This window comes from Podarcis liolepis (genome assembly GCF_965112155.1).
Source record: "Podarcis liolepis genome assembly, chromosome: 4".
NCBI lineage: Eukaryota > Metazoa > Chordata > Lepidosauria > Squamata > Lacertidae > Podarcis > Podarcis liolepis.
The window spans coordinates 69,146,013-69,169,929 of record NC_139558.1 but is presented as its reverse complement, the minus strand read 5'-3'; the positions used below and the strand labels follow the sequence as shown (position 1 = coordinate 69,169,929).

Below are 23,917 nucleotides of genomic sequence, written 5' to 3'. Positions count from 1 at the left end.
TTTGTTAATTGTTTAATTGCACACTGAAATAGAGAATGCCTGTGTGTGTGTTGCTAAGGGTTTAACATTGGAAAATTTCTTTGGAATATGCTAAGCTAGTAAGAGCTCTCTGAGCTTCTAGCTGGGTTGATAATTAATTGTTGACGTTCTCTTCACATGAATGTTTAACCTTAGATCACGTGTTCAAGGTATTCACTTGCAAATCTTCATTTTTTGAAAGGTAGTTGCCTTTGCCTTTTGGCACAGTGAGAAAAGGATATGATAAGATGCCTCTCCAGGAGTTGCATAACCTTAGGCTGGATGCAGACTAATGCAGGATATGAAAGAAACAGAGCTTTGATCTTTGATTTGATCACAATTATGTTATATATTTAAGAAGAAGAACCTATGCTTGAATATGCATATGCTTTATACAAATTTCTGGATGTATCATTGATTGTTTTGTATCTGTTTTTTGAAGAACTTTGAATAATACTTATGGATATTTATATTCCAAAATGATTCCATTTTTATGCATCCAATTTCTTCATGCTGTGCAATATTAATATCTGCAATAAACCTGGGTCCCCAGATGTTGTCAGAATACAACTCAGAATACAACAGAATACAGCTATCCCTGGCCTGCTAGATAGAGAAGATAGGAGTTGTAGTCCAACAACATCTGGGAACCCAAGATTGAGAAAGGATGCAGGTGGCTGCATAGGAAGAAATGGGAAGAAAATGTCTTAAGTTATTTTAACAGTCAAGCCTCTGTGAATTGTCCTTCAGATTTTGGCGAAGTAGAAATAAGGAAACTAGTCTCATTACCCCAAGAAACTGTACTCAGTGGGGAGTTGAAACCAAAGCCATAACTGAACTATTGCTAGGCTGTTGAATGGATCCTAGTATCTGTAGTACTGTTCTTGAACATCATCTCCTCTTCTATTTGAATCTGTTTCATAAATGCAAAGTAATGATTATTGTGTAAGAATTTGCAGTGCTGACTTGGCTGCTGTCTAACTAATATAAATGTGTATTTTCTTTCTGTGCTCAAGTGAAACCAGAAATCTCTATTGGACTCCAAGCAAGTTTCACAAGAGAGGTTAGTAAATTTAGAGGTACAAATGCATGAGTTAGTGTATAGCTTTATTGCTCCAGTCATCCAATCAAATGGGACAAAATTGAGAATTCAGCCACAAGCAAGCCAGCTAGGGCAACTGATTTGGGAACGTTTCCCCCTCAAGTTTGGAATCATCCAGTCAGAATTTCCTCCTATTAATTATGTGGCCCTTGGATAGTATTGAACCTTTGAAGGAACGAATTCAGAATGCTCATTAGCTTGAAGTACTTGTTCTTTGACATCTGCAGGTGGCATAAAAGAATAGAAAAGAACAACACATTATCTCATTATCTCATCCTTGTCCTTTGTTCACATGCAACCTGTTTCAGGATTTACCTGACTACAGGGAAAGGGCTGTAGCTCAGTGCTGGAGCAGCTGCCTTGAATAGAATCATGGAATCATAGAGTTGGAAGCATACAGAAGGCACTATGTTCAACTCCTAGCATCTCCAGGGCTCATAATGTCCCCTCTCTGAAATCCTGGAGAGCTGAGGCCTTTCAATGTACACAATGAAAAGCTAGATGGACCAATGCTCTGATTCAGTATAAGGCAGTTGCCCATGTCGTTCCCCTCCATATCGTTCCCTTCTTATGAATGAGATTATCTCAGGAGCAGACCATGCCCATTACCAATCCACTCTATGCATTATCAGGCAATGCATAGAGGGGATTGGTAATGGGAGCCAAGCTTTGTACTGGTAACTGTATATATTTACATGCAAGAAGAACACCCGAAGAAGGCTCCAGGAGTTATCCTGTCTAATTCAGATTTTAAAATCTACACATCCCAGATATATATATATATATATATATATATATATATATATATATATATATAATTTTTATTTTAAAATAAAATGTTTTATTTGGCCCATTTCATATCATAACATTTTCCCTAAGTTTGATATGCTTGAAAACACAGGTCCGTCTTTTAAAATAATCCCTGCTTCGATAGCCTAAGGAGTCATTTCAATCTCATGTGTTGTTGTTCCTATATCTGTCCATCTTCCTATCGCGTTTCTTGTTCTCAGTTTTATACCCGCAGAGAAAAGTGAAATAAATTATTTATATGGTCAACAGGGGGGCAGTAAAAAATACAGCAACCACCCACAGTTCTGAGCTTTCTAAAACGGCTGGAAATGTTAAGTCCCTGTCTATATTTTGCACCTCAGATCACATTCAGTTTAAAACTTCAGTTAACAAAACACTCTGCAGGTACGAGCAGATCTATGAAGGTAAAAGCGTTTTTTTAACAGCTCATCTTTCTCTAGGTAGTTTAGTATTTTGCATTGTATGCATCGAGAATAAGACTCTTGTGGTCTGCTCACGGTGTCCTCATATTTAGCACTGTCTACGGGGTACCAAACCACATCCTCTCTGCTTTTAGACAAAACCCATGCCAGATGGAGCCACAGCTATGATTATCCTTTCCTTCATGTTTTGAACTATTTTAGCAATAATATTTTAGTGGTTTCATTACACCTGCAGCTCTGTACAAAAAGTACAGGGTGATTATAGGGACAGAGGATCAAAGACTGAATGTTTCTGTAAAGCTTGCCCTGAAGTATTTAAACATCTTATTGATTTATTGATTGATATAGCACCTTTACTGTGGTGATTTAGACCATCTTCCCTGTGGGGGAAGAAGGAGAAAGCAAGGGGGGCAAGCAAAAGAAAAGACCTGTCCCTGTTCCAGTCAAACTGCTCTCCCCCTCAGGTTAAAGGACACTGGGACTTCTTCAGGGAAGAAGGCAGTGAGGGAGACAGGTAAACAAAACATCAGTTGGACAGTCTCATCGCCACCACAGGGCAACTTTACATTTAATAACATGTATTTGTTTGGGTATTTTAAAAGTGTAAACCACCTTGGGTACCTTGGCAGATAAGCACATAAGTGCTGTAAATAAATAAGTACAAAAGACAGGTTATGTGAGGCTGATTATCCCACACAAAGATCCAACATCACTCTGCAATGTAATGTTCATTATAGCCAAGCCATTATTGACTTGTTTTCCTTTGATTTTCTAATAGGCTAATATTACTTGTGTGGTAAGGAAGGCATTTCCTAAGCCCGACCTTCAGTGGTACATGGATGGAGAGATACTGAAGGACAAATCCAGAGGTAATGCAAACATTATCTAAAATGGCATTTCAAAAATTCACTGTAACCAGAGAGCACAGTACTCTTTCTGTGAGCAGGAGAAGGTAAACATTCATAATCTATGTGGGAGGAAAAGCAGCTTTTATGCTGAACACAACTCTCATTTAATGATAAACTAATGCTCCACCTTCCTCAAAAATACAGAGAAAGAGGCACACACAACAGTAAGGATTCCATTATCATAATTCCACAAAAGCAGGGAGAAGAGGTGCAATTTAACCTGGCACTGAAATGATGTTCACATTAAGCTAAGTCAGACCATTGTTCCAGAAAGCTCAGTATTGACTTTCCAGGGTTTCTGGCAGAAGTCTTTGTCAGCCCTTTCTGGAAGCACCAAGATTTAACCCAGGATCTTTTGCATGCAAAACAGGTGCTCTGTCACTTTACTGTGGCCCAGTGCTAAACCTCTGAGCTATGGGTTTATCCTTCTTGTTAGCTGGTTTGAGGTTTTTTTGAGTTTTAAAGGTTAAAAAAGGAATAAATAAAGACCAATCTCATTTCTACTTATTTTTCAAAGGAATATCCATACAAAAAGAAGATGCAAAGTTTGAGGGAGGTTTTTATGAGAGGAGATCACTGTTGACAATACGAAGTACAACTTGGCCATCCATTTATCAGGCTTTGAAATGCATGTCTGTGTATCCTTTCCCTGGAAATGACATTTCATCTGAAGAAATAGTTCTCCCTTATGGTAAGTCAAATTAAGTTATGAGCCACCTGAAATCCAAAGAGCATATGATATGCATGAACTCAATCTAACTGAAGCCTCTTTGACAATGTGAAGTCTGCAGAAACAAAAGAAAAACACTTCATTCCATAAATCACCGCGCACATGTTTTCAAGGTATAAATTCAGTCATGCTAAGAAAACAGTTGAATATGCTGGTATATATTCAGTACTAATGCATATTCAGCAGGCAATACATTTTTTTTGTATTATTTATAAAATTTCTAAACCACATTTATGACAGAATCCACAGTGGTGTACAGCAACAGTAAAAATGATAATACATCACATCAACACCACACATCTTTTATAGGGGGAAAAAAACCCTGAAAGGCAGCAATACTATGAAGCAGGCTCAGGCAGTAAAACAAATTTAAAATGCCTGGGCAAATAAAAATGTTTTCGTTTGTTGGAGAAAAGTTTGTAATGTCAGTGCAAACATGGTTTTGCAAAAAATGCTGCTAGATTTTTGTGGCCTCAAAATTCTATTCACTTTCTCTACAATATTTTCATAATCTAGAAATTATTTAGAATAGACATGAAACTTCACTCTCTACTATGTTGCCCAGCACCACAGAGTACTTAGAAATTTGTATTCTCATCTTAAAACATTGGCCTCCAGGGATTAGCCTGTGTTGTCATTGTAAGGTCACTGCAATATTGATGAAAAGTCATGTTTTGTGTGTATTGTGTTGGTACATCAAGAATCCAATCAAACTCTCAGTTATTGTGATGTTGTCATTAACCTATTATTGGATTGTTCACTGCAATGGTTATTTTCAACAGGGTTTCTGACTACATCTTTGCCACTCTCAGAATCTGTTACTCAAGTTACTCCAGTCTCGGACACCTCCACACAAAGTAAGTGAAGTCTATATTTTTGTGCTTTGTTTAAAACCTGCACACACAAAAATCACATAAATACTGAGAGTAAATGTGGCAATGGTAGAGCATTTTCTCAGCTACCATGATGTTGTTTCCCCACCTAAATACAGAACCATAAAGTTTCTGGGAGGTTACTAAAGCTCCATTGTAAGCTCTGTTGTAAGAAGAATGAATTTAACAAGCAAAGATATTCACTAAGCTGGAAGAGCTAAACCACAAGACCAGGTTCAGTCAATATCCTAAGCCAAACCATGGCACAGCACATGTGAGGTAGCAAAATGACCAGTGAGAAACCTGCATTCTTGCACTCTTGAATTCTTGCTTAACCATAGTTTGACTTACCCTACCATACAAACCCTACTATTGTTTTAACGTACGAAGAATCAAATCTGTCGGTTAGTACTAAGTTGTTCTTAAGCTATTATTAGACAGTTCATCCACTACATTTGAGACTATTGTTATTTTCAACAGGGCTTCAGACTACGGCGATGGAAGCTTCAAAATCCAGTAGTCAGGTTACTCCAGTTTTGGATTCCCTCACAAAAAGTACCAGTAAGTTATGTTTATCTGTATGAATCACTTTCTGCACTTTTCTGAGAAATTCATCCAACAAAAAATGATTAAAATACTTACCAAGCTCTGATATTGCTATTCCAACATGTATCCCATTCCACCTAGGATGGTCCAACTGGAGAACATCTCACTACATTTGTTGTTTATGTGGAAAGTTCAATATGGCAAATTGAACCCACATGCTCCATGCAATGCCCCTAGGCTAAGTGGCATCAAGTTTCCCCCTCAAAGCCTAAGGATGGGGAAAGGGTGGTAGCTCAGTGGTAGAGTGTGTGCTTTGCCTGCAGGAAATCTTAGGCTGTAATTCCTACCATCTCCAGGTAAAGCTTAGAAACAATGAAAACCAGAAACCTGAAGAACCATTGTCAGCCAACAGATACTACTGAGTAAGGCAAACCACTGCTCTGACTCAGTCTAGAGCAGCTTCCTACAGTCCGGTGTTGTGCAGGGATTCAGGAATGTCTGATTCGCACCTCGAAAGACGAAAGATATATCAAGTATGCAAATATGTTCTCAAGCTGCTCTTACACACTGCTCATGTAAGGAAGGGAGAATGTTCTGATCTCGGGTTGAGGACCTCTTTCCAGCCAAATGGCTGCAGTTCCTTTCTAGCCAACCTCCCAACAGGCAGCCACAGGCCAGTGGTGGGCAGGGGCCAGAAGCAAAACATGGATTCACTCGCATACCTCTCTCCATCCCCCATCCAGGCAAACAGGGAGCATGGGCAAAGTTCAAAGATGCAATCTAGCCAGGCAATAATAATAATAATAATAATAATAATAATAATAATAATAATAATAATTTATTTATATCCCGCCCTCCCCAGCCGAAGCTGGGTTCTGGGCGGCTAACAACAATCAAAATAATCCAACATTCTAAAAACATTCATTATAAAATTAATTAAAATCAAATTAATGGCAACCATTAAGCAACATTCTGTGCAGATTGCCAGAGGAGGGGGTCAGGCTGCGCGCTGACCAAAGGCCTGGTGGAACAGCTCTGTCTTGCAGGCCCTGCGGAAAGATGTCAGGTCCTGCAGGGTCCTAGTCTCTTGTGACAGAGCGTTCCACCAGATTGGAGCTGCAGCCGAGAAAGCCCTGGCTCTAGTTGAGGCCAGCCTAACCTCTCTGTGGCCTGGAATCTTCAGGATGTTTTTATTTGCAGACCGTAAATTTCTCTGTGGGACATACCAGGAGAGGTGGTCCCATAGGTACGAGGGTCCTAGGCCGTATAGGGCTTTAAAGGTTAAAACCAGCACCTTAAACCTGATCCTGTACTCCACCGGGAGCCAGTGCAACTGGTATAGTACCGGATGAATATGATCTCGCAGCGAAGACCCCATAAGGAGTCTCGCCGCGGCATTCTGCACCTGCTGGAGTTTCTGGGTCAGTCTCAAGGGCAGCCCCACGTAGAGCGAGTTACAATAATCCAGTCTGGAGGTGACAGTTGCGTGGATCACAATGGCTAGGTCAGGGCGAGAGAGATAAGGAGCCAACTGCTTAGCTTGGCGGAGATGAAAAATGAGTGTGGAAAGCAGGGGTTTGGTCTGGGCAGAAGGGGGTATGGTTTGGGGAGGATTCTGGGAGACATATAGAGAAGCCTGGAAAGCTGCATTCAACCCTCAGGCCTGAGTTCCCCCATCTCTGTGCTAATCTACCACCACTGCCAAATCTTCTCAACCACCATCTCCCTTCTCCTTATATTCCCCCATCTACTCCCCATTACACTACATATAGGAGTGTGACCTTTCAAGGTAGAGAAGGAGAGAGGGGAACATGAAACAGCAGATAATCTATGTGTGTGTTTCTCCAAGTTCTTATAGGGTGGTTTTGTGTCCTCTCCTTTGTTTTTCTCTTCATTTTGCCTTCCCTGGCCAAGTCACAGACTTGTCAAAAGACTAACCCGCTTCCTCTGTTCATCTGCAGCATTTTTATTTTTATTTGCCAAATCTCTAATATACATATTTAAGTCCACCTCAGAAAATAAGCAGACAAAGCACCGGCAGTGAAGTGACTTCATCACAGCCAAGTGATGCAGCCCAAAAGGGAATGCAGCCTGAGAGATTCTTAAAATATTCTCTGAATCCATCTCTCCTGGGAGCCATTGTGCACATGTGAAATTACATTAGGAGCTTCCGAGGTCCAGATGGAGCACAAAGTCAGCTGTTTGCTGAACATTTGTCTTGAGCTGGCTCAGATTTCCTTGTAGGACAAGCACAGCATAGCATCATGATGGGATTTCATACATCTGACAAAGGGCAGCAGTCGGCTGTTTCTCCTTTTCTTTTTTTAGTTCAGGTTCACCTACTCCTGAGCTTGTTTTCTTGCGGCCGCATTTGTTGCCAAGCTAACTTTTTCTAAAATATTTCTTAAGTTCTTTCATGGATGTCTGTGAGAAAGTGGGATGGAGCTCAGTGGTAGAGCATCTGCTTTGCACAGAGAAGGTCCCAGGTTCGATACCTGACATCAAGATAGGATTGGGAAGATACATTGTCTGAAACCCAGGAATGTCGCTGCCCTTGAGTGTAGATAATACTGAGATAGATGGATTGTCATGGACTGGCTGGATGCTTAGGAGTGGTAGGAGGCATCAGCTGAGGAACCCCAAAGGGCACCCCTAGGGGAAGAAGGCTCAGAGCCAGCGGAGTGGTGGTGGAATGATAATGAGTGGTCAGAGGGAGAAGAAGGAGCAGACTGGGAAGAGAAGGTGTCAGAAGCAGAAGCGGTAACAAGATTTGGTGAGCAGGAAGAGGCTGTGGCAGAGAGCAGTTCAGACTCTGAGGCAGAAGTAGAGGCTGGAGGGGAGTAGGGCCAGGAGACAGAGAGGCAGGCTGCTGAAAAACCCAGGCAGTTTCCCCCTCCTGTTGTGACTAGCTCTGTCTCTCCCCACCAGTTTCCTAGAACCCAAAGAAATGAAGAAGGCAGAACAGAGGGGGGTTGTGTGCAGGCACAGTTTATGACTGCTTGGGAAAGACCCTGGAGAGGAGGAGCCTTAGGAAGTGATGGGAAGGTGGGGACCTTCAGTCCTTGCAATTTCCTTGTTGCTGGGGAAGCAAGGGAAGAGTTGCTGGGATCACTAGTCCTGCGCTGTTTTGGTTTCTTGAATAAGCGATTGATTTCACTGACACCATGTTGTGCTTCGATTTCTTGGCTTTAGCTCCTGAGATGGCCCAATACACTTATATATTTATACTTCACCTTTTTTCCTTGGTGGGACTCAGAATGGATTGCAATAAAAATAGTAAAGGTAAAGGGACCCCTGACCATTAGGTCCAGTCGTGGCCAACTCTGGGGTTGCGGCGCTCATCTCGGATGCCGGCGTACAGCTTCCGGGTCATGTGGCCAGCATGACTAAGCCGCTTCTGGTGAACCAGAGCAGTGCACGGAAACGCCGTTTACCTTCCCGCTGGAGCGGTACCTATTTATCTACTTGCACTTTGACATGCTTTCGAACTGCTAGGTTGGCAGGAGCAGCGACTAAGCAATCGGAGCTCACCCCATCACGGGGATTCAAACCACCAACCATCTGATGGGCAAGTCCTAGGCTCTGTGGTTTAACCCACAGCGCCACCTGCGTCCCTACGCAATAAAAATAAGAAGCACTAAAAACATAGGAAAAAAACAATCAATAAAAACCAATTATATATATTCTCTCTCTCTCTCTCTCTCTCTCTGTGTGTGTGTGTGTGTGTGTGTGTGTGTGTGAAATATGCTTAAAACATACCAATAATTCCAATAAAAACAGCATGGCCCCAGCTCTTTCAATAAAAGCAGGCAGTTCCCAAAAGCCTGTTGGAACAAGAAAGTCTTCACCTGCCAGTGGAAGGACAACAAGGAGGGATCCTTATCCAGTATAAAACAGATTCCTATGCTCCTTTGAAATGTCAACATGTACTTGCCTTTTCAAAACATGAACCTGAATACAAACTCCATTGCTTTCAAGGATGCTCTCTTATCTAGTTGATGTGTAGGGGGCCCTGATACAGCCTCCTCTTTTGTATGCAGCAATGTTATATGAGAAAACACTTGCGGAAGTCCTTCTTTATTCACTTCATTGACTGGCACTGCTCAACATGAGTATCTGTACTGCGTGCGTGGAATATCTCCGCTGCCGAATTGAACAGGGCACTCGACTTCCTTAGACGTCCCATGTCATGGTTCATAAATGTCATGTTGGTTGCAAAGTGCTTTTGTTGCTCTTGCTGTCTGACAAATCCCCTGCTTGCCTTAATAAAGCTGTAACTTCCCTTTGCCTTCTTCTTTTCACTGTAAAAGTTTCCCATTCAACTTTGCTCAGTGAGATAATCCGAATGACAGCTGTTCGGCGCTTAGCTTCCATAGGAACATCCTTTGTGCGCCAGGCACTAAGAGACACTTTGACACGGAGTGTTAATCACTGTACGTCTCTCCTTCTCAAGCTTGCAGCCAGTGTCAAAGAGCCAGTTTCTTTTCTCCCCAAACCCAGATAGATGTCAAGGATGATTGACCTCTTCCCATAGAAATGTCTGAAATAAGACTTTGAAATGTGTCATCCTTCAAAACATGGTCTCCGTAAAATTTGGGCAAGAGGTATTGAGAAAGCTGTGGCCGGGAGAAAGGGAGGGAACCTAGCAGTGCATTTTTTTCTGGGGGTACGCAGGGCTACACGTACCCCTAAACATTTTGTGAATCTAATGGGAGCAGAAACTAAAAAAAAAAAAATTACATGTTTAGTTTCTTCTCTAGCACGGTGAATCATAAGTCCCACTGCTACCTCCAGTGTCCATTTACTGTTTTTATTTTTCTTGATTTGAACTATAAAATGGTGGTTTTCTTGAATCAAAATGAAAGTCGCCCTAAATATTTTTTAAGGGGAGAAAAGCACTGGAACCTACAGTAGGAGGGAGGAGGAGGAAGAAATGGGGAAGAAGCCAGAAGAAGTGGGGGAGAGGGGCAAGGAGGCTAAAGGGAAGCTCAGGAAGATTTTAAGTATGTTCTGCTGTTTATGTGGAAGATTCTAAGTCCATTTTCCAAATGCAGGAATAATACCCCTTCAGAGTTGGAGGTGGCAGGAACATGGCATTGGTGTTGCTATGCACAGCACACACCCCCTACTCGAGCCACACTTCATGTCCATGCATGTTGTTCAAATGAATGAACAGGGCATTTGTATCCCCACAAAATGAAGCTTTTTCACTAGCGTTGTGACCTGTCCCATGGGAAATCTCTTCAGCAAAGCATTGATGCAACACTTTGAACAAGGACCTTAAAGACACTTTGATTTCCACAGAGCCCGGGCTTTCGACTAAAAACCTGCAAGATAACACCGTTACTAAGATCTCCAGTTACTCTGCAGTGCCACAAAGTAAGTAGCCTACAGTAGCTTTTTATGTTAACAGCCAGATGCGCTGACCCATTGCCCAACACAAACCAGTTGTTTTGGTTTGGGGGGGAGTTAACATCAATGAAAGATCCAGAAGTGAAGAGAAATGCAAACTATTCCTTTGCAAATACAGTCATACCTTGGTTCTCGAATGTAATCCATTCCGGAAGTCCGTTCAACTTCTGAAAACGTTCAAAAACCAAGGTGTGGCTTCCAATTGGCTGCAGGAGCTTCCTGCACTCAATCAGAAGCCATAGAAGCCATGTCAGACGTTCAGCTTCCAAAAAAAGTTCACAAACCGGAACACTCACTTCTGGGTTTGCAGTATTCAGGAGCCAAAACGTTCGAGTCAGAAGGCGTTTGAGAACCAAGGTAAAACTGTACTATCAAAGAAAGATGATAGAGCTTGCTCACTATTTTGTGACGTTTTGGTTGTCCATAAGACAGGGAATTTGGGATTTATTTATTTTTATCAAACTAAATGTGGCAATGTAACCCTTAGCCGGGCATGCAGATACAACCAACCCCTTCTTCTGCTTACCTTATCAGGTGGCTTTCTCTTTGAGAAAATCTCATTTATATGGCACGCAGAAGGTTATATCCTCCTCCCTGCTGTGGATTAAGTGGGAGGAGCTCATCCATGCCTGTCTCTGTCCCACTACACCTCTGCCTTTCACTCTGGGCTCATCCAGACTCTAAGCCCTCTGTTGCCCTTGCCATAGAGACTGAATAGTTCAACCCGTGCTAGATTCCCCCCCCCCAGCTGTACCATATTGCTCCGACTGAAATGTTGCTTGTCTTGCTGCCTGGAAAAAGGCTCCCAGTCATTAATCCGGGAAGTCTCTAACCAGTGGCCTAAGGGTTAGTGCTTGCTATTCACAATTACGATTCTCTTAACACAATCATTTCTCATGTGAAACACGCTTAGCAGGCTGCTCCTCTTTCAGGCTGCGGATGCTTGCTTGACTTACAAGCTGTGAAAAGCTATTCCCTGTGGCAAGTCATTCTGCTTAAAAGTTCACATACATAACACGCAATTAGGATCCAACAAACTAATATTGATCGCTCGCTCCCAAACTGTTTCCTACACAAGTGAGAAGTGTCGGATGAAATGTGGAGGGCAAGGGTCTGACAAGAATACCCTTTTCCTCCTTCACCCACCCACCCCAAATATATGGGGTGCAATAGATCACTGGAAAAGAAATTATATTTGCTCATATCTCCCCAGTGCAGAGGTGCAAGAGCTGCAGATTCTGAGGGAACTCAATGCCCTCACCACGGGGGGAGAAGCTTTGGATGTTATAATGGAAATCTGGGGAAAGATGGACGATTCTCACAGAATTCCTCCCTCGTCCTGTTCCACAATGTCTGAAATTGCCCAGACAACAAAGGTTGTTAGCAGATATGGGGCTAAATGAAGATATGTTCACATATATTTATGACATGTTGGGAGGAATGCTAGAACATTACTTGCTTTTCTGTTATAACTATATTCAAAAATCTCTGTGTGTCTGCAATTTAATTGTAAACATGTATAATTAAAGCCACCATGTACATCACTTCTGCTCATAGGGTTGTCATATGTCTGGAATTTCCCGGGCTTACTGGAATACTGCAGTCGGAAGCAGTATGTGGTTGGAAATTGGCAAAAATATCTGGGGAAATCCGGATGTATGGCAATCTATGTTGGTTTTTTTGCTGATTTTTCTTAAAAATATCTCAAAAATATTATTATTTTTCAATTTTGCCCAAAGCTCAACAACTTTGGCAAAACAAAACAAAACTCAACAATTTTTGTGTCTGTATTTTCACTCTTTAAAATATGGCAACCCTGGGATACAACACAGTGAGTGACATCTTACACTCACTAGTTCATCATTTAACCAATGTTTTTGTTTTGCTTGATGTTGATGCCAACAGCAGCCCTTTTACAAAACTGAAATATCTAGTTGGCTAATTTTTTATCATATAAATAAATAATGGTGCTAAAATTGTTACAATTTCAGAACACGGAAATCAAGCCAGTATAATATATATCATGTTGGGGGTGTTGGTTTGGATTTGTTTTTAAAGGGAATCTATCCGCCAGCAGAGAGCTGGAAGTAACCACACTGACTACACTTGATCTTTCATCCACTGGGAAGGACTGGTTCAATAATACAGGTGAGTTACTGTTTCTCTTTCAGATGTATCCTGCTGCAAACATTTCTTTTTGATCCTGATCTAGGAATCTTTCCATTGATCTCTTGGGTGGAGGTGTGGGAATAAAGGAAGGTGATTCATGCTTAAATTTCCCCTCCCTAAATCTCCATGATCATAACGATCGATTATGGCAGTAGGGATGTTCAAATGACCTTCTCTCCGAATACAGAAAATGTGTGTTGGAGGAACCAGGTGTGCCTGGTGTCTCTCCATCCAGTGTCACAGCAACCCTTCCCTCACTGTCCATATACTCAGCACCATGTTTGAAGTGGGAGCCCTCAAGAGTACAGATATGTACGTATTGGCTCTACATTGAGAATGGTTCACAAACAGGGCTGTGTATTGGGTGGAGCTGATGTGTGTACAGCTGGATATGTTTGGAGTCCCCATCAGATGTCACCTGTGGACATTAGAAATTTATTTATTTATTTATTTATTTATTTATTCATTCATTCATTCATTCATTCATTCATTCCCCGCCCATCTGGCTGGGTTTCCCCAGCCACTCTGGGCGGCTGGCAACAAAATATTAAAATACAATAGTCCTTCAGATATTAAAAGCTTCCCTAAACAGGGCTGCCTTCAGATGTCTTCTAAAAGACTGGTAGTTGCTTTTTCCTTTGACATCTGGTGGGAGGGTGTTCCACAGGGCGGGCACCACTACCAAGAAGGCTCTCTGCTTAGTTCCTTGTAACTTCACTTCTCGCAGTAAGGGAACTGCCTGAAGGCCCTCGGCGCTGGACCTCAGTGTCCAGGCTGAATGATGGGGTGGAGATGCTCCTTCAGGTATACTGGGTCTGAGGCCGTTTAGGGCTTTAAAGGTCAGAACCAACACTTTGAAATGTGCTCAGAAACATACTGGGACCCAATGTAGGTCTTTCAGGACCAGTGTTATATGGTCTCAGTGGCCGCTCCCAGCCACCAGTTTAGCTGCCGCATTCTGGATTAGTTGTAGTTTCTGGGTCACCTTCAAAGGTAGCCTCATGTAGAGCGCATTGCAGTAGTCCAAGTGGGAGATAACTAGAGCATGCACCACTCTGGCGAGGCAGTCTGCGGGCAGATAGGGTCTCAGCCTGCGTACCAGATGGAGCTGGTAAACAGCTGCTCTGAACACAGAATTGACCTGTGCCTCCATGGACAGCTGCGAGTCCAAAATGATTCCCAGGCTGTGCACCTTGTCCCTCAGGGACCAGGGAGTCCTCCACACCTACTTGCCTCCTGTCCCCCCAAAACAGTACTTCTGTCTTGTCAGGATTCAACCTCAATCAGTTAGCCGCCATCCATCCTCCAACCTTGCATGGTGCAAGTGGAGTGGAAGGAGCAAAGATCACCAGTGTCAAAGCAAATGATTCTTCAACATCAACTTCATTGGACTGGTCATGTTGTGCAGGTCCCTGAGTATCATTTTCCAAAGCAACTACTCTATTCCAAGCTTAAAAATGGAAAGCGTAATGCTGGTGGTCAACAAAAGAGGTTTAAAGACTCTCTCAAGGCAAATTGGGGGAAAATGTAGTATAAACACTGATAACTGGGAAACACTGGCCTGTGAGTGTGAGTGCTCCATTTGGAGAACAGCCTTTACCAAAGGTGTCATGGACTTTGAAGATGCTCGAACTCAGGATGAAAGGGAGAAAGGTGCTAAGAGGAAGGCACGCTTGGCAAACCTTCATCAGGATCAACTCCCACCTAGAAACCTATGACCCCACTGTGGAAGGACGTGTGGATCCAGAACTGGCCTCCACAGTCACTTACGGACTCACTGCTAAAACCGTGTTCATGGAAGACAATCTTACTCAGCTACAAGTGATCGCCAAAGAAGAAGAAAGAAGAAGAAAGAAGAAGAGGGAATTCATGTTGTACACATGAAAGGGGTCACCTGAACACCTCTAGTACTATCCATTGATTTGGAAGTGTTTACCTGGTACAGGGGCACAGGGTGCTCATTATGGGTCTCCCTTTGTGTATGAGCAAGCATATACATAAAAATTAATTGCATGGCATCATATGCATTTGGATATATGAAGGTTCAGGCACAAGTGAGCACAAAATGTGCAGCTAGAGAATGCGCTAATGCTTACGTGTACAAAAGTTAAGGCAGGTACCTTAACTTACCATTTCCATGCTTTTTGTGTGTGTGCATTACTGAATTTAAGTGCCTGAAACAAAACAAATTAGCCCTTAATTATAACCCGTTGGGGTGTGGTTGAGCTTTTAAGATTGTTTTATTTATGTTGATGCCAGTTTCAGCCCTTTTCAAAGTGGAAATTATCTAGCTGGCTACAGTTTTATCATCAAGATAAACAAAAAGCTAAGATGGTTAACATTTCAGAATAGGAATTTAAAGTTTCTGTAACATATCATGTGGGGATCACTGGGTTTTTGTTTTTTTAAGGTGATCTTAACTCCACCAGAAGAGTGACTGAAGAAACCCCTCTGACTAGCCATGATAATTCATCCACAATAAAGGACCAGTTTAAAAGCACAGGTGAGTTACTGTTTCTTTTTTAAACCTACTTCATTTGGGCCCAGATCTAGTAGGTTTTCCAGTACTGGTTCTGGTAACATGTATCTCTTAGGTGAGAGAATTATATGAAGGGGGTTCATGTTTAAATCCTACCCTTCAACCCTCGATGATAATGATTGTATCTGTCTATCATCTATCTATCTATCTATCTATCTATCTATCTATCTATTACCTTTATCTTCCAAGGATCTCTAGGTGCTGTACATGGTTCTTCTCCTCTCCATTGCATCCTCACAAAAACCCTGTGAGGTAGGTTAGGCTAGGAGATGGTGACTGGCCTGAGGTCACCCATGGTTGAGTGGGGATTTGAACTCTGGTCTCCCAGGTCCTAGTCCAACACTCTAACCATTACACCATACTGTCTCTCCACCACAACACCATTAAATCTAGCAGTAAGAGCATTCAAATGGCCTTTTCTATGCATACATGCAATGGGTGGAGGGAGGACCAGGTTGAGCCTGGTGTCTCCACCTCCAGTACCACGGGTTCCATATCCCTATCTTCTTTATCTGGGATGCAGGTAGCGTTGTGGTCTAAACCACTGAGCCTCTTGGGCTTGCTGATCAGAAGGCTCAAATCCCACCGACGGGGTGAGCTCCCGTTGCTCTGTCCCAGCTCCTGCCAACCTAGCAGCTTGAAAGCACACCAGTGCAAGTAGAGAAATAGGTACCGCTGTGGTGGGAAGGTAAACAGCATTTTCATGTGCTCTGGTTGTCGTCACGGTGTTCCGTTGCACCAGAAGCAGTTTAGTCATGACCTGGACTTTCCACATGACCTGGAAAGCTGTCTGTGGACAAACGCCGACTCCCTCAGCCTGAAAGAGAGATGAGAGCCACAACCCCATAGTCGCCTTTGACTGGACTTAACCATCCAGGGGTCCTTTACATTTTTTTTTTTTTTACTTCCTTGTCCACATGCTCAGCATAGAGTTTGAAATGGGAGCCCACATGAGTATAGCTCATGGGCTCTCCATTCAGTTAAAAACTGTTCACAGGACAGCTGACTGGATGGCGAGCCCATGCTTATACAGTTGTACATATGTTGGCCGGCTTTCTTTCAAATGTCACACATGGACATCAGAGGGTGATGGTGCCAGCAGAGTGTACACTATTGGAGGTGCAGCCACATATTAGATGTCTGCATGGAGTGGGCTGTTTGAACACCACCAGTACTAACCATTCATTTGGGGCTGTGTATGTGGTACAGGAGCAGTGGGTGCTCCTTATGAGTTGTCTTTTTTATTGGGAGACCTAATCTGTCACAGAGCACATGCAGAAAAATGAATAGCACAGAATCTCATGCAAAAATTGCTCTTTGTAGATATAAATCTGTGCATAAATTGCCCTTTCTTAATCAGGAAACATGTGCTATTCTTGGTCAGTTCTTTTTAATGCATACCAATTATGTATGTGTGTGTACATTGTACAGCTTTTGTGATATTTTTGAATTGTAATACAACAATGTACTCGGAACAAAAACAACTAAAACAGCCTAACAAAAGCCAGTGAATGCAATCAAATAAGCCCTAAAAGTGGCACAGAGCAACTCTAAGGATATCCGCCAAGAGCAATTTCATAAGTCTGAAACATACATCCGGTGAACCGACAGACAATTTGAGACACAGGCGTGTGTTTGATTTTGTTATTTTGACTCAAATTAAAAATCCTCAGTGACCATTATGCCATGGTACGTGCTCCAGAGAAACATCTTACATTTGCCTCATTTCCTTTTGCTAGAAGTAACAGCCACTAGTTTGCATATGTCAGTGTCTCACAGTGCCATTTATAACCACCTGAGCAGTCATACAAAACTAAATTAGGCTTCCTGTTCTTTGCTCTTCCCTTTGCACCATTCACTCCTCTGAGACCAATCTGAGAATTTCTGTGTGGGCAGAAAGGGCAACACCAAAAATATAGGTTAGAGCAGAGCAGAGATAAGCAAAAGCCTCTATTTTCCCCTTGTCAGAGGACAACAGGCAAAGGAGCGCTTGGACAGCTCCTCCCAAATGCTTCTATTGACATAGATGTGACATACATGCAGTTGCCTTGAAAGACTGAAACTGCAGGATGTGGCTACTCACATCCTGAGTGGGAACTAGTTGCTCAGAGCTACTTTTTATTGCTTGCTAGGCATGCTGCAAGATGCTGGTTTTGACTGTGAAACTGAAAACCATTGGGATGGTTTGCCTGCTTAGAAACAGAACCTTTTGTCCTATCACACCTGCTTTGCACCCATAAGGTTGCAGGTTCAATCCCTTACATCTCCAGATATGGCTGGGGGAGACCCCTGTCTGAAATCTTGGAGAGCCTGTACCAGTCAGAGTAAGGCTTCCTTGATCTTGACACTACTTCAGACAGTACTTCATATGTCTCAAGCTTCTGTTTCACAGAGCTAACTGGCACTTCTACCTTTCCAACGCTGCAAGGATTGAGATGTGTATTAATGTGTCAATCAGTCAAAAGCAGATATGGCTGTCGCAGTTTCCAGGGTCGCCTCCAGACTGCCATTGTTTCGTGGGAGGCATTCGTTTGCATACCAAAAATGCAGATGTGTGAAATTAAAAAGGATTAAAATACCCTATCATAACAAATCTGCTTTAAAAAAGAAAAAGAAACCCAGACATTTTGCTGTAAGGAAAGTGACAGGGAAACGCACTAGAAATAGATAGTGGTTGGTTGACGGGAAGTCGTATAGCCTCTGCACAAACACATCAGAAGGAATGCTCATTAAATAGTGGACATTGCATAACCGTCATGCATGCATTGTACAATCAAATCAGAATGAATGTTCAATTAACAGCTCCACTAGAGGAACCTCAGACTCATAGCCCCTCGGTTGCCAGCTGCTGTGAACAAGCGCTGCTGCTTTACTTGCAAACAGCAATTTCACACAATTTGTTTCTCATTGTGACTACCAGGTACAACTCGCATGTTGACAAGAAAAATGTATTGTCTGAATCAGCCCTTGGTTTAGAAATGGGGGAGGAGAAAGCAGCTGTTTGAAGTTGTATTGTTTTTGCCTATGACAGCTGAGGTTCATTTTTCAGGTACTGCAACTAGTCCAGGAAAGACTTCCTTCCCCTGGCCAGCAGTTGTAGCCGTTCTGCTTCTCTTATGCACATGCTTATTCATTTTGGGAGTCAGAAAATGGTGTCAGTATCAAAGAGAAATGTAAGTAGTACATGCCCTCCTGGCATTTTGCATGCTAATACAAAATGTGCTGTTGTGAAATAAATCCCCAACGAAAGCACTCGGAAAGGGCCATAGCTCAGTGGCCGAACAACTGTTTTGCATGGAGAAGCTTCCAAGTTAAATCCCCAGCCTCTCCAGGAAGGGCTGAGAAAGACCCCTGTCTCAAAAACTTGGGGTAATGGTGGCAGTCACAGTGGACAATAAGCTAAATGGACCAATGGTCTGACTCAATATAAAGCAGCTTCATGCATGCCTGAGATTTGCAATCTGATTAGGATGGGGTGTGATTTAGCATTCTTGAAATTGCAGTTGCTGAGTCCCATTGACCACAGTGGGACTTGAGCATGTTCAGTGCATCTGCACCAATCTGCATAATGCAGGGTAGCCAAGATGGCACCCTTCTTCAACACTGCTGGACTACAACTCCCATCAACCCCCGAATATTGGCCATTCAGGTTGAATCCAGCAACATCTCAAGGCATCCCATTGACTTGCCCCAGTTGGAGGCTGCATCACAATAGAGAACTGGAATACAAGACGAGTGGTGCTGTGCAAAACCTTGGCTTTCAGACAACATCAGAATCACAAATACTTATTAAGCATGGCGAATAAGAGACAAAAAATATTTTCCTGCTGGCATCCCTATTGAAATCCTCAGCGTTTTATGTACTCACATATACACAGAAGTGTGAGGCATCATGCAAGCAATTCCAACTCCTGTCAACTGTAATGACAGAAATAGACTGGAAAGAGAAGCTGCTGAATTGCAACTCATTACCAAACTCAAAACCATGGAGAGACCTGGTCTGAACAAAGACATTGGATTCTTATCTCATTATACATGACTAAGCCATTTTTCACCTTCTCACCCCTTGCCTTTTCCTATAAGACCTATTGCAGTCGTTAAGAGTCGTCAACAGGCTCATCTCAGCTACCTGCCAATCTCCCATTCCCACCACCCTTCTGAGTAATACCCCTCCCCACCTTCTCACTATATAAAAGGATCTGGCAACTTCTGTTTCAGTGTATCTGAAGAAGTGTGCATGCACACGAAAGCTCATACCAAGAACTAACTTAGTTGGTCTTTAAGGTGCTACTGGAAGGAATTTTTTTATTTTAACTGTAATGAAGTATAACATTTTGCCTAAAAGAGACATCTATACTATTTGAAATGGCTGGTTGTGTCTTTTTATATAACTATCCATGACCTCCATTATTGCGTACGACAAGGACAGGATTGGGGCAAGTCATAATTATAAACCAGACTACTGCAATATGCTCTACGTGGGGCTGCTCTAGAAGATGACTTAGAAACTTCAACTGGTCCAAAATGCAGCTGACATAGACCCTATTTTTTAAGACAGCTGCATGGGTTATCAGCTCATTTCCAGACCCAGTTCAAGGTACTCACCATTAGTGAACCCCAAACAGCTTAGTTCACAAATATCTGAAATACCACTTCCTTCCCTACAGACCTTCTCAGATGTTAAGATTGATAGTTCCACTGGCCTCAGAAGTTTGGGAAGGAGGGGTTTCCACTGCCCTCAGAAGGTGTCCAGAGAGGGGTTTCTCTGTGACAGTCCCTAAGCCGCGTAGTTCCTTCACCACAGAGGTGTGCCTGAGTAGTTTCTGTTTTATACTGAAGATGCACCTCTTTGCCCTGGCCTGAAACTTGAGATTTAACAGATTTTCATATCGCTTGTTCATTATTATTATTATTATTATTATTATTATTATTATTATTATTATTATTATTATTAAATACCCCACCCATCTGGCTGGGCTTCCCCAGCCACTCTGGGCAGCTTCCAACAAAATATTAAAATACAGTAATGCATCAAACATTAAAAGCTTCCCTAAACAGGGCTGCCTTCAGATGTCTTCTAAAAGTCTGGTAGTTGTTTTTCTCTTTGACATCTGGTGCGAGGGTGTTCCGCAGTGCGGTGCCACTACCGAGAAGGCCCTCTGCCTGGTTCCCTGTAACTTGGCTTCTCGCAGTGAGGGAACCACCAGAAGGCCTTCGGCACTGGACCTCAGTGTCTGGGTAGAATGATGGGGGTGGAGATGCTCCTTCAAATATACTGGACCGAGGCTTGCATGCCCTCTGAAGGAGCACACGCATAACTTGGGGGTAGCCTTCAATGCACCTTTGCCATCAGAGACCTAAGTGACCTTTGTGGTTAGGATTATCAGCATTGTCTATACCCATCTCTGGACTGAAGTAGTCTGGCTAATGTAGTCCATTCATTAGCAACCTCAAAACTAGATTGCTGTAATCTGCTCTATGTGGGGCTGCCCTTGTATATTGCCCAGAAACTTTATGTATGAGGTTGTTTTCTCCTCAGAAGGATGACTTCTTAACTTTGTTTACCTCCCCTACCATTTTATTGTGTGTTGCTGTTGTGTTTTGCTGCGTATTATTTTTAAATACACTGGGTGTTGTTTTTTCATTTTAGTCTGAACAGACCGCCGTCTTTCAAGCCACCTCCTCCTCCAGTTAAATACACCTCTATTCAAGAATTAGAGGGAATGTACTCATCATGCAATGAACAGGAAAATGGGCCTGAAGCCTTCCAGGATAATACGAGTCTTTATCGTATGAACCTCACAGGCATGCAGTGGCAGTGAGCCACATGGAAATTTAGACTGCTTAAACCTGCATGGATGCGAAAGCTGCAATATAGCATAACTACGTGGTCAGAAAATAATGCAAATGTTGAGCAGCTTGTGGAGGAACCATGAAGTGGTTGTGTTGCAGGAAGTAAAGTATAAATCAGAGCTAAGTGTACCATCCATATCATATCCATTCTACTTTGTCTGGATTCAGTGCATAGTAACGGCAGCGTCTCTGAAAAGTGCTAACATCAGAATTTGAATGAAATCATTGCCAGGTGATTTCCAGATCTCCTTATCTCTAAGCCTGCCTTGTGATTTTGAGATGCCATTAAGAAAGTGGGGGGGGGGGGACAAATTGGGCAGATACATATTTATTCTTCCTTCTTGTTTGTCCCATGATTTGGAAAATGCCATAATTATGCAATCTGTGAGGCATTTGGGAATCAGAATTTTAATGTAGTTTTCATGCAATTTTAAATTACCTTTGTATTTTGATTTTCCAAACACTGTCTTGTGTATGTTTATAAAGGCACTTTAGGATAATAAACGGCTAAAAATAATGCTGTAGTAACTATGTAGGACCAGAAGGTGGCTCTGTAGGCTTAATTTTTGCATATAAAATGTTTCCCATAATACAGTATGGTGATAACCCAGAATATAAACAGCTGCTAAATCTGCTAATATGCAATATGTTTCAAAATAAGTGATTTGTGGATATAAACAGAGATAAGTAGGCTGAGTAGTTGACATTTTTCTTTTTTTATGTACGAATTTAAACCAACGAGGAACAATATCCATACCAGAATTTGCCTCTGATTTTCTGTCAACAGTAGCTAGACTTTTGTGAACTTCATATCTGAAAAGCTCTGATACTAGGATGCAAATAATATATTTGCCAAATGGTTTCCAAATCTCGTAATTGCTAAGCTTATTAACATAATTTAAAAATACAATTTAAAATAAAATTAAATGAGTGCTAAATATTAATGGATTTATTCTTTTCCCCCTAACCACAGTTCATGTATGTTTGCTATAAGGTGGAAAGTGATACTGAGTTTGCGATCCTCATCTCACCTACCTGGGAGTAAGGCTCATTGAATTCAATAGGACTTACTTCTGACACCATTAAGCATGCTGTTAGGAAGTCTTGCAGATGGATAGAATCATAGAGTTGGAAGAGACCACAAGGGCCATCGAGTCCAACCCCCTGCCAAGCAGGAAACACCATCAGAGCACTCCTGACATATGGTTGTCAAGCCTCTGCTTAAAGACCTCCAAAGTAGGAGACTCCACCACACTCCTTGGCAGCAAATTCCACTGTCGAACAGCTCTTCCTGTCAGGAAGTTCTTCCTAATGTTTAGGTGGAATCTTCTTTCTTGTAGTTTGGATCCATTGCTCTGTGTCCGCTTCTCTGGAGCAGCAGAAAACAACCTTTCTCCCTCCTCTATATGACATCCTTTTATATATTTGAACATGGCTATCATATCACCCCTTAACCTCCTCTTCTCCAGGCTAAACATGCCCAGCTCCCTTAGCCGTTCCTCATAAGGCATCGTTTCCAGGCCTTTGACCATTTTGGTTGCCCTCCTCTGGACACGTTCCAGTTTGTCAGTGTCCCTCTTGAACTGTGGTGCCCAGAACTGGACACAGTACTCCAGGTGAGGTCTGACCAGAGCAGAATACAGTGGCACTATTACTTCCCTTGATCTAGATGCTATACTCCTATTGATGCAGCCCAGAATTGCATTGGCTTTTTTAGCTGCCGCGTCACACTGTTGGCTCATGTCAAGTTTGTGGTCAACCAAGACTCCTAGATCCTTTTCACATGTACTGCTCTCAAGCCAGGTGTCCCCCATCTTGTATTTGTGCCTCTCATTTTTTTTGCCCAAGTGCAATACTTTACATTTCTCCCTGTTAAAGTTCATCTTGTTTGTTTTGGCCCAGTTCTCTAATCTGTCAAGGTCGTTTTGAAGTGTGATCCTGTCGTCTGGGGTGTTAGCCACCCCTCCCAGTTTGGTGTCATCTGCAAATTTGATCAGGATGCCCTTGAGTCCATCATCCAAGTCGTTGATAAAGATGTTGAATAAGACCGGGCCCAAGACAGAACCCTGTGGCACCCCACTAGTCACTCTTCTCCAGGATGAAGAGGAACCATTGATGAGCAGCCTTTGGGTTCGGTCAGTCAGCCAGTTACAAATCCACTGAGTGGTAGCATAGTCAAGACCGCATTTTACCAGCTTCTTTACAAGGATATCATGGGGCACCTTGTCAAATGCCTTGCTGAAATTAAGCTAAGCTACATCCACTGTGTTCCCTTCATCTACCAGGCTTGTAATTCTGTCAAAAAACGAGATCAGGTTAGTCTGACATGACTTATTTTTCAGAAATCCATGCTGACTATTGGTGATCACCGCTTTTCTTTCTAGGTGCTCACAGACTGTTTGCTTAATGATCTGCTCCAGAATCTTCCCTGGTATTGATGTCAGACTGACTGGGCGGTAATTATTTGGGTCCTCTCTTTTCCCCCTTTTGAAAATAGGAACAACATTTGCCCTCCTCCAGTCTGCCAGGACTTCGC

The 23,917-nt window shown here is 42.5% G+C and overlaps 1 protein-coding gene across 1 annotated transcript in view; it reads left to right on the top strand.

The window, feature by feature from the left end:
* The window catches only part of CD96 (CD96 molecule), a 34,542-nt gene extending 12,299 nt beyond the window's left edge, over positions 1-22,243 (top strand). Inside the window, exons 3-12 of the mRNA XM_083500698.1 lie at positions 1,035-1,081; positions 3,131-3,221; positions 3,778-3,951; positions 4,773-4,847; positions 5,343-5,423; positions 10,713-10,787; positions 12,879-12,968; positions 15,400-15,492; positions 18,578-18,701; positions 21,179-22,243. Of these exons, the coding sequence (XP_083356824.1) occupies positions 1,035-1,081; positions 3,131-3,221; positions 3,778-3,951; positions 4,773-4,847; positions 5,343-5,423; positions 10,713-10,787; positions 12,879-12,968; positions 15,400-15,492; positions 18,578-18,701; positions 21,179-21,350 (1,022 nt within the window). The 3' untranslated portion in view covers positions 21,351-22,243. The remainder of the gene's footprint in view (positions 1-1,034; positions 1,082-3,130; positions 3,222-3,777; positions 3,952-4,772; positions 4,848-5,342; positions 5,424-10,712; positions 10,788-12,878; positions 12,969-15,399; positions 15,493-18,577; positions 18,702-21,178) is intronic.
* Positions 22,244-23,917: the final 1,674 nt, after the last annotated feature.